The 17,465-nt window shown below is 41.5% G+C and overlaps 1 protein-coding gene across 1 annotated transcript; it reads right to left on the bottom strand.

The window, feature by feature from the left end:
* Nucleotides 1-767: 767 nt before the first annotated feature.
* cnnm3 (cyclin and CBS domain divalent metal cation transport mediator 3) lies at nt 768-9,557 on the bottom strand. Its single transcript, XM_083896793.1, has 11 exons — nt 8,817-9,557; nt 7,396-7,730; nt 6,399-6,575; nt 6,088-6,245; nt 4,332-4,475; nt 4,096-4,254; nt 3,774-3,943; nt 3,125-3,221; nt 2,124-2,254; nt 1,115-1,241; nt 768-866 (listed from the first exon to the last, which is right to left on the bottom strand). Exons 1-11 carry the CDS (start codon nt 9,519-9,521, stop codon nt 808-810), a joined length of 2,262 nt encoding a protein of 753 aa, XP_083752919.1. The 5' UTR covers nt 9,522-9,557; the 3' UTR covers nt 768-807.
* Nucleotides 9,558-17,465: the final 7,908 nt, after the last annotated feature.

Here is a 17,465-nt window from a genome sequence, read left to right on the forward strand (position 1 = left end):
CATCAGAGAGAGAGATGTTTTCAGGAGGAGGGAAAATGACACATGATGGAAGAGCCTCACAGACATATACACAAACACACACACACACACAAACACAAACGTCTATGTCTATGTGTAAAAGTGTATGTGCGTGTATGCCTACCAATGTGTAGGTGTGTGTATGTGCATGTGCATGTGTGTGTGCGTGGATATATATGTATGTGCGTTTGTGTACGTGTATGCATGTGCAGGAGTGTGTTTGCGTGTGTGTGTGTACGTGTGTATGCGTGCGTGTGTATGTGTGTATGCGTGTGTGTGTGTGTGTATGTATGTGTGTATATGTGTATTTTTATGCGTGTGTGGATGTGTGCGTGTGTGTATGCGTGTGTACATGTGCGTGTGTGTGTGTGTGTGTATATATGTGTATGTATGTGTGTGTATATATGTGTATGTATGTGTGTGTATGTGTGTGTGTGTGCGTGTGTGTGTGTGTGCATGTGCGTGTGTGTGCGTATGTGTGTATTTGTATGTGTGTGGATATATATGTATGTGCGTTTGTGTACGTGTATGCATGTGCAGGAGTGTGTTTGCGTGCGTGTGTACGTGTGTATGTGTGTATGTGTGTATGCGTGTGTGTGTGTATGTATGTGTGTTTATGTGTATTTGTATGCGTGTGTGGATGTGCGTGTGTGTGTATGCGTGTGTACATGTGCGTGTGTGTACATGTACGTGTGTGTGTATATATGTGTATGTATGTGTGTGTGTGTGTGTGTGTGCTGTCATGCTCCCGACGGTGCATTTCATTTACCTCATGCACAAGACAGAAAACTAACAGTAGTTCTCAATGGTATCAAAGAATGAAAAGTTTACAGGAAACTCTGGACAAACTAGAGGAGAGAGAAAGAGAGAGAGAGAGACACAGACGGAGGCACACAAGGAGGAAGGAAAAAAAGAGAGAGAGAAAAGGAAATCATTTCAGTTCAGCTGAAAGAAAACAGAGAAGTACATTCCTGACAATCCAACAAAGGCCTTTTTTTAAAAACCACAGTTTAAAAAAAAAAGAAAAGAAGAGAGTTTTCATCAGCCGTCAGTGTTAGTCAGTGTTAGTGTGGATCAGGCGGTAAACGTTTCCTACCTTGTGTGGCGTTTCTGTCGTTGAGCAGCTTTGTCTGACTGCTGGGCAGAATCTTAATCTCGGGAGGATCCGGACTCTGTCCCACGCGTGACGCCATCAGAGCGTTCAAATACTGCAGACGCGTCACCTGCAACAACAGAAAGATCCCAGACAGTTTTCCTCAGACTGACGCAGCGATGATGAAACCGGGGATAACAAGACTTCTTCTGTAACTTGTTGCAACAACCCTTAAAAAGTGCATTGTGTAATATATCTAGTGCCGGGCACTAGGTTAGCGAACGTTAGCGCACGACGCGTTTCCATGACGACTGACTGGAAAAAAGACGTGCGTGACGTCATGTGTTTACGTGCCGCGACACCGGAGTCCAGGCACCGTTTACCAGTTAGCTCCGTTAGCTGCATTAGCTCCTTTTATCGCCGGTTAGCGCGCCAACAGTCGAACTGGAGCGGTCTGTTTATTAAAGGAAAATGCAAACGCTACAATTAACCAGCGTACCTGTGTACTGCGTATGTATGTCTCTGTTTTTAAAGTTTAGCGTTACTTTACAGACTCATTTTAACAATCGGGAGTCACGTAAACATGACGTCACACGCGCCTTTTTCCAGTCGGTCGTCATGGAAACGCGCCATGCGTCAACGTTGACGCCATTAACGCTGTTAATACGTTAAAGTGCCTTGTTCAGATCCTAGTTCGTTTGCCTCGGAAAGTCCGGTTCCTTTGGGGAGGTGTGAGCGAACTCTGGTCCGCCTATAACATAGGTCTCTGTTAGCTTCAAGTGAACCGAATGCAGGAAGCGTATTACAATGGAGGGCAATGTGGGTAAACAACAACATATAGCGCATGTAGAGCGAACGAACGAACCCCCGATCGTACCGAGTCTAGTGGACTATTAGGCGTGAAAACGACCTAGATTACAAAGTCTGACTCTGTGGGTCCCCACCCAGATAACCGATGTACTGAAACTGTGTGTGTCGGCTAACAGTGGTGCTATCAGACACTAGCACTCACCCGTATGAGCTGCAGGTCAGTGAGAGCTCGGACGGTGTAGTCGGGACAGTAGCTGGACGGGCTGGTGGCGTCCGCTGCCTCAAACGGATCCCTGGAAGAGCGGCGCTGAGTCGACACTGGAGACTGGTGCACTGTTGGAAAACACACACACAGTGAGCGACAGAGAGCACAAAACACATTGACCTATTTCTATAAAAGGTCCATTTTGTGAAAAACAGTGGTACATGATCACAGAAATGCAGCCTGTGTATCGACACATTTTTGATCCACCAACTGCAACCCACGCAATAATGAGGGCACGGTATCACTGCTGATTTCCTGAATCAATTAATCGATTCATTTAGAGATTGTTCAATTCTTGTTTATGAAAGGTATTTTCACAGTACTAACTAAAAAAAAAATGTGGGTCTCTCTCACCTAGTGTGTCCTTAAACGTCTGCTTTCCATAACCATTTAACAACAAAGTATTCACATTAAATGACACCATACAGTCGTAGGTGATAATTCAGGCTTGAACAATAAAAACCCGTTCAGGGTATTAAGGATAAAAAGTTATAGAAAGTTACCTCCGCGACCCTCATGTGGAGGATACAGCGGTAGAAGATGGATGGGTAAAAAGTTCAGAGCATCCAATTCTCCAGCAGAGGGCGCTGTGAGCGTAGGTTGGCCTTCATCATTGCCATCTTTCTATGTTTACCACACACAAGCAGATATGTGGCAGCAAAGCATGCGACAGGGTAGACAGGCCACTGAAGTGTTGCTAAAATAATCCTAATTTCAGGGCAGGAAAGAATGAAATGATTAACATGAAACTATGAATAAGGAATTAAAAAATTAAACTGCAGGGAGTTTAGTTTAGTTTGAAGTTAGAGCCTTTACCCTACAAAAACAGCTCTCATAGAAATAGGCCAAAAATTCTATAAATATTTTTTTTGAAACAGCGCTGGTTTCTCAGGCTCAATGTGTGATGCATTTCGATCGCCTGCAACTCTCCGCCTCACCTGAAGATGGCAGCGTTAGAGCAGAGACGCCGTAGTACGTAAACGCCCCGTTCTCAAACTTGAGCCCTTCTTTTCCAATCTCCACCTCCACGCGACCCTGAGAACAGACGGTGCTGATTTATTAATTTGTTAGATACGGTTTTATGACTTTGACGCCATATATGTATATACACATACATATACACATACATACATGTACGTATATACTTACATATACGTATATACGTACATATATATACACACATATACGTACATATATACACACATAAATACATATACGTACATACATAAACACATATATACAAACATATATATGTACATACATACATACACATAAATACATATATACACACATACATACATATACGTGCATATATAAACACATATATACAGACATATATATACATATATACATACATACATATACACAAAAATACATATACATATACATATATACAAACATACATACATACATATAGAGAGAGATTTATATATTAGGCTCTTTGGATGCCTAATTGAATGTTTCTAGTTGTTTGTTCAATAAAAATAAACATTTTGAAAATGTTTTCCATCGTGCAGCCCTAATGGGTTTTATTATATTCAATACCTCCACTCCAGGATGAGAACACAGTGAGAACAAAGCCTGTACCTGCAGCAGCAGGATGAAATAGTCCACCGGGTGGTTGCGGGTGTACAGATAGTGGCTCGCGCTCAGTCGGTTGCCGGGGTCAAAGTGCACTTCCTGGTTGACACTGGGGTGACGCAGCAGGTGAAAGAGAACCTTCTCGGACACACGTCCGGGGCTGAAGTGCTCCACCTCTGTGTGGGGTCAAAAGAAAGGAGAGGAAGATAATAAATAACTGCAGCGTAACCATTATATGTGACACGTTACACTGTGACTTGAGGGACGTTGTGGCGCATAAATTCACTCACAAATTTTCCAGGTTCCACACACACACACACACACAAACCTCTGGACAGGAAGCGATGCGTGGCCAGCAGCAGTTGTGGAGATGTTCGGATCTTGGGTTCTCCTTCGGGAGGCTTGAAGAGAGAAAACTCCTCGTGGGCACTGCGAGGCTCCAGCGGAATCTCCAGCTGAGGGAGCGGGCGCTTCACCTTCCTGTCCACTGTGGAGGAAGGAGGTTTTTTTTAAAGGAAAAAGTCCAAAGCAAATGTCTAATTCTTACAACAAAAAAACACTTACAGTAGCCGTCAGATTCATCCAGGATCTCCGATTTGATGATCTCCTCGATGACATCCTCTAAAGTGACCAAACCTAGCACTTCGTAGAACGGATCTCCCTCGCCCTCGTTGTTCACTTTCTGGACAATGGCCATGTGAGAGTTGCCTGGAATGAATTGGAAAGGTCAAAGTTACAAAAATGACAAAGCATTCCTTTAGTACATTTATGTTCCTCGGTAAAAACTTTACAGGTTCTGATACAACAGTCTACGTATGTCAAGCAATGCAGGGCATGAAACTACGGTGGCCCTGAGGTGCAAAACACAAACGCAATACAAAAAACACAAACGCAAATCACAAAACACAAAGAAAAACGGAAAACAAAAAACACAAACGCAAAACACAAAACACAAACCAAAAAACACAAACAGATAACACAAATGCAAATCACAAACGCAAAAGCAGAAAACAAAAACAGTAATTAAGTTTGTGTTGTTTGTTATGATTTGATTTTGTGTTTTGCGTTTGTTTTGTGATTTGCGTTTTTGTTTTTTGATTTGCGTTTTGCACCTTAGGGCCACTGTATGAAACAGTAGGTGGCGTCGTAACAAACAACGGAGACATTTACCTAAATATCAACTTAACTTCTTTTGTGCATAAAATTCAAGTACTTTCAATGACTCATGTCTATTTAGGGCAAATTATTTTCTTTCTTTTTTAAATGAAACATTCTTTTTCAGATTCTTGTACTTTGAAGAATTTAAAGGACCTGTTGAACCCTGTACCACCTTCTCCTACTGTGAATAAAAAGTCGTCTGAAAAAGCCTGAAAAGACACCAGATATCACTAGAACACAATGCGTCCTCAGTGACTTCAGACACAGGGGTAAAAAAACAAAAAAACAAGTATTGAAGATTAACAGTGAAACTGAATGGGAGGAGAAAACAAAACATATTTACACAGACACTATTTTTACTTGAATAAACAGATGAGCGATTGTTCCGCACACGGTCAGCTGCGCTGCACATCCACAGCTCGTTCTCGTCTGTGTGGTCACAGTGTTCCTTCTCTACAGACAGAGCCACTCTCCGCTCGCAGTAAATACAGTCAGATGAAGCTCGCTTGTGCGCCAGAACTTTCTTTTCTTTTCCTTTTTCTGGGAACGTAGTTAGGGTTAGGCCAGAAAATCGTGACTTGCAGCAACAACTAGAAAAGCACTCGGAGAGCGCAGACCTCCGCCAAGGCAGCTCAGTGCCTACAAAATACACCCTGCCGGCACGCCTAGGTCGGACATCGGGTGTTGTAACCAGTGATAGCATCTACGGATCACGCCCAAAATTGAATCACATGTTCCCAGTCCCATTGCGGACATTTGCTGAAAATTTCATCCAAATCCGTCTGTGACTTTTCAAATGATGTTGCTAACAGACAGACAAACAAACAAACTCTATCGAAAACATATACCTCCTTGGCAGAGGTCAATAAGATTACAAGTCACAATTTAATCCTTCAATCCAAGTAAACATTTGCACCAAATTTGAAAGAAATTGATGGTTTGTGCTGGTTTAGTTTTTTTCCTGCTGCACTAAAAAAAAAACAACAACAACAACAACAACAACAACAACAACAACAACTAGAAAAGCACTCTGAGAGCGCAGACCTCCACCAAGGCAAATCCAATCCATCCAGGACTTTTCAAGTTATGTTGCTAACTAACAGACAAACAAACAAACTCCGGCGAAAACATACACCCTCTTGGCGGAGGTCAACAAACGCACCTTTCTTGAACTCCTCCAGCATGGCATCCAGTTTGGTATCATTGAAGACATAGTGCAGTGGGTGGTTGTAGAACTTGGTGATGGTGGTCATGGGCGTGCAGTCCTCTGGATCCACCAGGGCCAAGTCCTTCACATACAGGATTTCCACAATGTTGGACCTGAAACACCAAACGCATGCTCGATTTGTAAAAAAGAAAGAAAGAAGGAAAGAAAGAAAGAAAAACACAGTGTTCCAAAGGGTCCATCGCATCAGCACAAATGTGAGGAACTCCCAACCGAAAGATCACGAGCAGAAAGCCGCTGTGACCCACCTCTCCTCCTCGTAAATGGGCACCCTGGTGTAGCCACTCTGCATGATCTCAGACATGGTGGAGAAGTCCAGGACGGCCGAGCTGGGCAGCATGAAGCAGTCCTTCAGAGGGGTCAGGATGTCCTCCACCGTCTTGATGCGCAGCATCCCACGGCTGAACTCCTCCTTCACAAACTCACTGCACAGACACAGACACAGACACACACCTTTAAGGTACTACTCAACCATTTGGTCGACCACACTTTAAGTCACTATATCTCATTGAAAAAAGCATTGAGCTGAACTCAACCTGAATGAGCCATCGCTACCGTTTGATGTAGTTGTGCAATGCTGAAAAAAAACCACTAGATGGCACAGTGTCTGTGAGCAGTATGCCTTTTAAGGGTTAACTTCAAACAGCAAAGTGACACAGAGAAAATTCACTCGTCCTTTGATGGCGCATATCGGCGGGACTTTCAAAGGTACAACTATTTTGTTGACATATTATCGTTTCAGAGGAGTTGTTAGACAGAATTATGCAACTTAATTCAACAAAAATAAGTCTTGTAAGGGTCAAATATCTTTTTCAAAACATGCTCTACCAAACGGTTGAGTTGTCATTTTATGGTAAAGGTAGAGAAGCTAGCTAATGTTGGTAAATTTATGAAAAAAAAAAAAAAAGGGTTAGAGTTGTTAAAATTACTACTTTAATATTATTCAATTACATATAATTCTTTTTCTTTACAAGCGCTTTCCAGGACCAATTATCTCAAATTCAAGGACCAAATGTGCAGACACAGAGAATGCACACTTTCAGCCAGCATAACTTGTCAGAAGTGAACCTTCTGCTAAGTTGGTAAAACCTGTTTCTCCTTGGGTTCCTGCTGTCAGTCATGTTTTTACCTACTGTGTCATTACCTCATATAACAACACTTCAAAAACCCCAAACTATGACTTTATAGCATGCTACAGAGGAGGTACTTTGACTTTGTGTTTGAGCAGGCAGAGGTGTAATTTACCTGTAAGGGTCATTGACACTGGAGCGGATCATCTCCAAGGCCCTCTCCCTTATTCCACAGGTGCTGATGTCCCTCCTCAGTGCCAGGTCCAAGATCAGCCCCAGGGGACAGGACAGGGGGCAGGTGAGCACCATACAAACCTGGGCCAGCCAGGTCAGACCCGGGGCCAGCTGGAAGCCATAACCGGAGCACACGATGTGAGGGCACAGCTCGGCCAGGAAGAAGATGAGGAAACCGCTGGTGAAGACGGCGGAGACGATAGAGCCCAAAGCCCGGTACAGGAGGACGCCCAGCACCGAGTGTCCCAGCACACACAGGAAGAGCAGAGAGCATGTCTGAAAAGAGAGTGGAATAGTGATTATATCTTATTGTGGCCTAAATATCACGATGATATCATATCGTGTTGTCTTTTTCATCAGATCAATGACCTCAAAAAAGCATCAGAACACTCGTCAACAAACATGCCTGTTGTAGTTTTCTGGGAGCAATGGCTATCTAGTAATGGCACCTCGTGACGTTTGCGTGGGGAAGTCACTTAAGATGGAAGTAAGAGCCGAATTGAAAGACAGCTGCTCTTTGGTGGGTGCCATTCAATTCAATTCAATTGTGAAGCAGTGTAAAATGACAGAGGTTTTAGTAAAGAGACGTCTCGGCGTTATCTCGCTTGGCACAGTTTGGCACCATCTGTGCCATTTGAGATGTCTTTGAAATTGTTAAAACTAGAGGTGAGTGCTAGGTTAGCGTACGTTAACGCATGACGCCGTTTCCATGACGACTGGCGGGAAAAAGACGCGTGTGATGTCATGTTTACGTGCCGTGACACCGGAGTCCAGGCACCGTTTACCAGTTAGCTCCATTAGCTGTGTTAGCTCCTTTAGTGCCGGTTAGCGTGACCTACAGTCGAACTAGAGCAGTCTGTTTATTAAACGAAAATAGCAGCACTACACATAACCAGTACCTGTGTACTGCATATGTGTTTTTAAAGTTTAGCGTTACTTTAGAGACTGATTTTAACTATCGGGAGTCACGTGAACATGAAGTCACGCGCGTCTTTTTCCGGTCAGTCGTCATGGAAACGGCATTGTGCGTTAATGTTGATGCCATTAACCGCCGTTAACGCGTTAATGTGCCCACCACTAATCCAAATCAATGAATCGCCTAGCCCTACTTTAGGTACTATACAGTAAAGGAAAACAACGCGTCCGATACCACCACCAAGTAGAGTGCACTATAGCCGAGTAGTGGTAGAACTATGGAAAAAGTACCACCAGTCCCAGCTGTTTTCAAGGCCCCCCCTTTCAGCGTGTGGCCCCCTCCCCCCCTATTGCCTGCTTCGCCTGTAGCAACGGCCCTGCACGACGAAGCCGCAGAGCAGTGGATGTGGATCGTCCACTGTTATTTCCACAAACACGGGAACTTACCAGGAAGTTTCCCCTCCTCCTGATTGGCTCCAGGCGCTTGGCGGCCCGTTTCTCCTCCTCGGAGCCGCAGCTGTGGAGAACATAGAGCTCCACGGGGTCCAGCCACAACAGGCTCAGGTTCACTGTCCTCAGCAGCGCGCACACCAGCAGCAGCAGCACGATCAGCACGGCCAGACCCCACGGCGGGATGTAGTCTGCCGGCTGACACTTGTCGGTGTTCACCCGCAGTCTGTCCGGGCCCACGGATGCCCACTTCCCCCCGCTCAGCGCGCACAGGTGGTGGTACATCTGCTCGACGCCAGCTGCCCCCGCGGCAGAGATGCTCCGTCGCTGGACCTCCACCGTCACCAGTCCGCTGTAATCCTCGTCCGGAATGAACTTCCCCGTCACCTGGAACGCGGACTCCAGGCGACTGGACTCGTGTCCGCACGGGTCGGTCGCATCCCCGACTGCCGCTCCAACCGCTGCCCCTGCGAACGCCACCCACGGCCAGCTTCCATTCAGTTCTGCCCCGAAGAGACGGAGCTTGAACGTGGCTCCTTCTGGCGCCGAGATGATCCGGTCCTTCATGCACACCAGAACCGCCGGCTCTTCCAGTCGCAGCCCCAGGACCAGCGGAGCTTCCTGGCTGCAGGCGCCGTACCTGATCCCGCACAACAACAATATCATCAACAGGAACCGTAGACCTGCCAAGCTGGCCACCATATTGGAATTGGTCAGCCTGGCTCTGCGCGAATCATGTGACTCCTGCCCCGCAGGAGCCCCGCCCACTTGGAGGAGTCAAAAGTGCGGCGGGGGGGGAGGAGGCAAAACAAACGAGCTCGCTGCAACTGAGCTGCAGTGCGGCGGCCATTTTGGCTCCAGGCTTTATCCTGAGCTACTAACAGAACAATAACAACGATGTAAATAAAGTACAAGTAAACACCCACGTTGTGTGCTAAACATTTTTTAAATAAAATAAAGACATTAATAAAAGTTCAACCAAATAATATCAGAGAGAAGCAAAACATTAAAGTTTAACTGAGTCTTGAGCTAGCTAGCTTATATCCTGAGCTTTCAACAGAACAATAACAATGACATAAATAAAATACAAGTCAACACCAACGTTATGTGCTTAAAAATTACAATAATATAAAGACATTAATAAAAGTTCAACCAAATAATATCAGAGAGAAACAAAATATTAAAGTTCAACTGGGTCTTGAGCTAGCTAGCTAGCTAGTTGTTGTTGTCCAAGCATTATAATGCAGCAAATAAAAGATTACTATTCAAAGACAAGTGAATAAAAAGCATACATTACAGTAAAATAATGGCATTAATCTATGATTTCTATATTTGTAAAAAAAAAAACTTTTAAAGGGAATATTAAACGTTGATATTTAAAAGTAATATTCTCACAAATGTTCACACGTACATTTTTGTACACACAATTTGCTGTACTCACCATTAAACAGGTTTTTAAATGTTTTATGTCATAGGTTTTAAAGCTGCTGCCAATGAATTCCTTCAGTTTTAACTGTGATAAATAGCTCTATAATATAATTTAATCCATAATAGATTTGTCTTTCTACTCTTTGTAAATGGTCATTTTTGTCATCTGTTGAACACCTACTGCACTTCTGTCCGTCCTGGGTCCCTCGGCTGTGGCTCTTCCTGAGGTCCCCAATTCCCGAATGTCCCCCCTCCCCCTCAAAAGACTGTAAATCCCTTTGAGGTGTCGCTCTTTTACCAGAAATTCTCCTGCCATTTTTGTTGTTTAATCTCTGGAAATAAGAACACAGGCTCACTTTGCATACATCAGATGAGGACGCAAACTCCATAGAACATCCCGACCCACTAAGTGTCTGAAAAAGACTCTATTTACATTCTACTTACATATATTAGAAATATTACATTATATAGTATAACATATACTTCACACAAAAACCCCTAATTTATATTATGTATATTTATTTGACTAAAATTAAGTAAATACTAACATGTGGACAACAGGCTTATGCATGTAATGTTATACATTTAATAACACGATCATTACAACTGAATATCTATTATAATTATTATAAAAGTATTGCCAAAAAACATATTTCATATTATTTATAATGTCACCTGATTATATAAATTGTTGTTTTTCCACAGAATTACCCTTTAATATTTATATCAGGAGCTGGGTCAGCCCAACAGTGGACCACCATATTTTTATAATAGCTCACAATGGACAAACTAAATTTCTTTTTAGCTTTGATGCTAACTGAAGGCTATAGGTTCTCAAACGCAAGAAGGGAAGGGTGAAGTGAGGGATATCCCGCTGCAACATGCAGCTTCACTAATAAATTAATAAGTTGCTAAATAAATAAATAAGTCGCTAAATCTTACGCACTGTACCTTTAAGTGGCGGGTCGCATTTAATTGAATCTGGAAAAAAGAAATATTCTTCTGCATGCAGGGTTCCCACACCTTGGTTGCCATCACATTCAAGGACTTTTCAAGGATTTCCAGGACCAATTCCTGGAAATCCCATATGTCGTGCAATTTTATTGATTTGCAGCTTATTAATTTTCAAGTAATGCAGGGCATGAAACTACGAAGGAGTATTAGGACCAACCCAAAAAAAAAAAAAAAGTGGCACAAGAAAAAAAAATGTCAGTAAAAAAAAAAGAAAATCCGGCACAAAAAAAGTCGGGCAAAAAACAAAAAATTGGCATGAAAAAAAAAATGAAAACAGCACAAAAAAAAGTCTGGAAAAAAAACAAAACAATCCGGCACAAAAAAAAAACAGCACAAAAAAAGTCAGGCAAAAAAAAAAGAAATCAGCACAAAAAAAAACCCAGCACAAAATAAGTCAGGCAAAAAAAAAAATCGGCACAAAAAAAAACCAGCACAAAAAAAGTCAGGCAAAAAAAAAAAATCGGCACAAAAAAAAACCCAGCACAAAATAAGTCAGGCAAAAAAAAAAATCGGCACAAAAAAAAAAAAAAAACAGCACAAAAAAAGTCAGAAAAAAAAAAAAATCGGCACAAAAAAAAAAACCAGCACAAAAAAAGTCAGGCAAAACGGCTACGGCTGCCTCTACAGACGCATTGATTAAGCGGTACTCCAGAATCGGCTATAATAATAAGGAAATTGTCTCTCTTTTGGCTCATAAACAAATTTTTTTTCTTGTGACAGATTTTTTTTTTACATGATATTTTTTCTTGTGCCACATTTTTATTTTATTTTTTTGGTTGGCCCTAATACTCCTCGTAATAAACAAGGGAGACATTTACCTAAATATGACACTTAACTTCTTTCTTGCACACAAGAAGTCTATTGACTCATGTCTTTCAAGGGCCTTGAAAAGGTTATTTCAAGGATCCGTTGGAACCCACGTATCTATGTAAACCTGCAAGATCACTTGTGAATGAAACACCGTGGAAAAAAACCCCAGCGGCCTGAGAAACTGTGCATCAGAAAATATTGAACCTCTGTGCAGGTCTAATCATCACACTGCTGCACCACGGGAGGCGCTAATAAGCTCTGCCCGTGAGAGTTGAGGAATTTCGTTATTGCTGCGCGGCGGGAGCCGAGTCCAGGTTAGGGCAGAGTGAAAGCTAGATGAGAAAAAGGGAGTGAGAGGTGGCAAGTTTGAAGCCACAGAAGATAAGAGGAGTAAATGATTTGAGGTCAACTCTGTGCAACGTTTATTGCTCTGCAACGCCTTTTTCCGAGTCAAACAACAGAAACACATAAATGTAAAATATCACCATCTTGTCATTATAAATAGAACTATCGTCCACATCTCTCTCTCGCTCGGCTTCACAGAAATGCCTCATGTGTAGATTATATATAAAGTCAAAACACAACAAAACAAAAAAAAAAACACACACACACAAACAGCAATCCGAGAAATGAAATGCACACAGTGTTTGAGGGTAAAGTGACCAAATCAGTTGGAAGCCCGTTTCACACAAACCACACCCTTCAGGTGTGTGCGCGTGTCATCGAAAAAAATAAAAGAGAGCAAATAAATATAAATAAAACGCTTCATAATAAATACAATAACATTATTACATAAAACATTTGCCAGCCAGTGGCTTCACTGGAAACCAGTACGGGACAAATCATTGCTACATGAGACCTCTATGAACCAGCAGGCAGGTCTATATTCATTCTCCGTAAAATAAAGGTAAGGCTATGTCGAATGTGTGTTTTGCAGATTGACCTGCTGAATATATGCATATTCGTATTATTATTATTATTATTATTATTATTATTAATAAACAACTCCAGGCCATAGGTTTAATATATAGTCATTTCATAAACCATGAATAACAGTGTGCAACACGTGGACACGTGTTTAGTTCACAAAATAAATAATCCATTGCACCCTGAACAGTTGATTTGTGGCTTTAGCGGAGGATCTAGCTTATAGTACCATCAACAGCCGATGCACGGATGTTGGAAAAGGTGGCCAAAATAGATGCCTGGGGTTTTCGAGGGCACCCCCCCCCCTCGATTCTAACCGATCCATCAGGTGAGGATCCCCATTTTGGCCAACTTAGAAAAATCTTCTATTGACTGTAAATGCACTGGCAGACATCTGTCGTTTTTTCAATTTCGGTTTGGAATGATGGTTTCTGGGAATGTGGCGTCTGGTTCAATGTGGGCGCCCACCAGGGTCCCTTGTGTCCGGGGGTTTGCCAAAGCCCCCTTTAAATGTACTGTGCATCTGAACACGATGATACAGTGAACAACATTATGGCTCTTTTACGTTGCAGTGCAGGAGCCCGTTGGTATAGTCCAGTCTTGTTCATTTCAGAATATATCGTTTCTCGAAAAGCAAAACAAAGGAAATATGCACTTTTTCAGATTTATGCTACACAACCTTTAAAATGTTTTCAAATCAGTGCTGGCTTATACATCAAGATAGCGTTTCCGTCTCGTTTCTGCTCAAATAAATATCCTCTGCTATTTCAACAAAATAATTTCTCTTTACAGTTGCTTAATTTCAGTGTCACGGCATACATGGGGGGGGGGGATACAGGTAGCTTAGCATGCTAGCAGCTTTTAAAGTCTCAGCTCGGCTCCGTCCGAGCCACTTCATTCGGTCATTCTCGCGTTTATCTCCTTATTGCTGCATTGTCAGCCCACTGGACAACAAGCAAACATCCTCCAAACATCGTCAGAATGTTCTTCAAAGTGCCATGTTTATGAAATAATCCCTTCACACACACACACACACACACACTCTCACGCAAACAAAGAAATTGTGTGAAAAAATGTCATACAGTTGTAGTTGTAGTCAAAGACATGTTGATGTGGAAAGTTTGTCGTCCATTAAAGCCAAAATAAGTGATTGTGCTGTAAATGCCTCGAGTTTTAATCCCTAACCCCGAGGCTCCGTGTTAGCTCAAGGGTTAATCAATACACTGTGCTTACCTACTCTTTAATGGACCTAACAGGACCTTTTTGTTTTAACTGCAGACATGTTCTTGGTCACACTATGAGCCTTCAAATGGAGCCTTCGTGAACTTGTGTTTGCGACACGGTAAGTTTTCAACGCAACAAAGTTGACGTTCAACCAACACTGCTAGGCAAATCTAGCATGCCTGTAACTTTAGACACGATCCACATGGAGACAAAACCAAACAAAAACTGTAGGACGAGATAGATTTTGTAGCATTGGTGCAAAATTAGCCAAAAACGCCAATAAGTGAACGTTCAATCCAAGATGGCGGCTTCCCTGTTCGTTTTAGAGCATAGGTCTTCACTAGATTTTTTGACCGTCCTGACCTAATGAACGCGTCTACCAAGTTTCGTGCATGTACGTTAAAGTTGATGTTCTGGCCGACCTCTTTTGTGTGGCGGAGCAGTTACTTGCCCCTCCCACTTCATATATTCCACGGTTTTTCCCCAAAAGACCCAAGCAATCAAAATTTAATCACTTGTTACTGGTCCCATTGCGGACATTTCCTGAAAATTTCATTCAAATTCGCCCGCAACTTTTCGGGTTATGTTGCCAACAGAGAGATGTTGCGCAAACCTAGCGCAAAGGTTTTATTCAAATAAGTATACATTACAATGTATACAAGACGATAATGACAAAGCTAAGCGATAGCAATTGAAACCGATATGTTTATAGTGTTTACCAGACACCAATTAATATAATTTGAAAAGAGTTGTTTATTATATCTTGGGAATGCTTTCCAAATTGATTCCTCCCCCCCCTTTGTCTACATTTTGTTAGCATTACCCACATGCTAGCTGGTGTTGCTGGTGCTGTAAGTACGCTAATATTAGAACACCAAGCTCGCATGTTCAAAACGTCCCATCGTAAACACAAGTTCTCATTTGAAGGCACCAATGGACTATATGTACAGAATGTCACGTACACCTAAGGCCAAAATATAAGCTAGCTCTTAAACCTTTTGTCAGTTGTTGCTAAGGGGAAACTCTGGCTCCCTAAGGTAATGTTATGATATATATATATATATCAAAAATGTTGTCTTTTTTAAGAAGCTGTTTTGGTAATTCGCCCTGTGCGATTCAACAAAAATGAAAATTCAGCATTTTTGCTGTATCGTCGCTAACTAATTGGCTAACTACAGCTTACCACAAATAGTCAGACTGGCTGATTGAAAACCAGGAAGTGGATATTGTCAATTCACGTCTGTAATCTGTAACGAGTGTGATTTTCCCGCCAAAACATGTAAAAAGGCAGATACAGGCTAAATCTTTTGTTTTACAGAAATATTATTGATTTGAGCTAAAGCATTGTAGCTAAAGTCCGGTCCAGTTCGGGGGTCAGTCGTTCATCGGTTCACAGTGAGGAACATTTGGTGGAAACTGGAAACATAGTCATATTTGCAAAACTAAAACAAACTTAACCCTTTTAAAGTATAAAAACGACAAACCGTCACATAAATAAATCACTTTTCACATATCATAAATATCTCAAATTTGATACCACATTTGGAAATGAAATAAATTAACATGACATATTGCTTTGGTCAGTACTTCCCATTCCATGCTGCGGAATTTAAAATTTGGAATTGCTTTTCAGACACTACATTGGTTTGCATTTATTCCTGTGTGCTGAAAGAACTTCCAGACACTGGAAGTGTTACAGACTTCAACAGTGTTCAATTGTTGTCATTAAATTAAATTAAATTAAATTATTTTCAAAAAAGCTATTATAATTCAGTTATTCAAAACTACATTTGAAAAGTCTGACAATGTAGAGATGAATATAAATGGAAGCATAGGAATTAATAAAACATATTGAAAATGATCTGATCTGCATGTTTTTGCAGAAATAATTAAAAGTTCCCACTGGTGTAATTAGACACATTGGATATATTTATCTATTCACACCAGGACGAAATAAAGCTCAACTTCAACGAGAATACGACATTAAAAACAGGCGATCTTCCCAATGTTCCCACGCACTTGAAAATAAAAACCTTGACTGTAAAATGTCATCGTATTGTGGAAGTTTTTCACTCTTTGGAAAATGGATGCAAAACATCTCTCAGTCGTGATCTGGACGCACCAGGAGGGAATGTAAACTCTGTGTTTTTGTCTAAGCAGGGTCAGTTCACACAAAGTACAATAAAACAAAGGCTGCAGCTAATGACCGTTTTCATAAACGATCCATTATTTCCTCAAATTGTCGCTTGGTCCAGGAAACGTTCGTAAGTTTCAAAAACCTCCGAAACGATGTTCTGAAATGTCTTGATTTGTCCACAAACTCAAATGATTTTGTTTGAATGATTTCTTTCTGATGTAGAATTCAAGAAACTGAAAATCCAAAGGAGCTTAATTTAATTCTAAAAAAAGACAACCTCCTTAAAACTAATCAATCCATAATCAAAATAGCTGGCAACTAATTCTGTAATGTGTAAAATTTTATATGAGTTACAAAAAAAAAAAAAACTTTATAATGCTCTTTATTATGTGTAAAAATATGTACTTAGACAAATTAAGACAATTTGAGAAGCTAGAAAACAGCTTGTTTTTGTTGATGTTTGCTAAAGAGGGCAGCAGCACCACCTGGTGGCCTATAGTAGCTACCTCACCAGATGAGCTTCCAGAATAAACTATTTGGTCGAATGAATGCTGATGATGTGAGCAGGAACAGAATTAAACAGGAATTAAGTTTTGTGTATTTAAAGGAATTGTTCAGATTTTAAAAATCAATTCAGTCAAACGTGGCTGCCAGCAGGGGGGGCTGTAAAACCGAATGAATGAAAATACAGTATTTGTGTCACTTGTTTCAAGCTCCCGGTTTCTTTGCTTCACATAACTTTTTATTTTGGTTTGACTTTGGAAAACGTCATCATTTCGAGGTTTTAAAAACACTAGGTATGACATTTGTTTCTGATATTTAATCGACAAAGATTTAAATAATCATTACTTGCAGCCCTAGTTACACCACAAATGATCCAGTGACCACAATTTCACATCAAGTGGAAACTATAAGCCTCAGGACTTTCAATAAGAGGAAATATTTTAAAAAACCAAATTAGAAAACCTGTCTTTTTGTCATTTGGGTGAACTGACACACACATACAATCATGCACACACACACACACCTCTCGGCTACCGCTTATAGCCATGTTCGGCACGGTTCGGTTTGGGACAGTACGTGACCTTACGTTTCCATTAGGATTA

This window comes from Microchirus variegatus (assembly GCF_963457635.1).
Source record: "Microchirus variegatus genome assembly, chromosome: 1".
NCBI lineage: Eukaryota > Metazoa > Chordata > Actinopteri > Pleuronectiformes > Soleidae > Microchirus > Microchirus variegatus.

Coding starts and splice junctions, on each gene's coding strand:
- cnnm3 (XM_083896793.1), bottom strand. CDS start 9,521: ATGGTGGCCAGCTTGGCAGGTCTACGGTTCCTGTTGATGATATTGTTG. Junction 6,246..6,398: donor CCCATTTACGAGGAGGAGAG/GTGGGTCACAGC, acceptor TTGGTGTTTCAG/GTCCAACATTGTGGAAATCC. Junction 1,242..2,123: donor CTGACCTGCAGCTCATACGG/GTGAGTGCTAGT, acceptor CTGTTGTTGCAG/GTGACGCGTCTGCAGTATTT.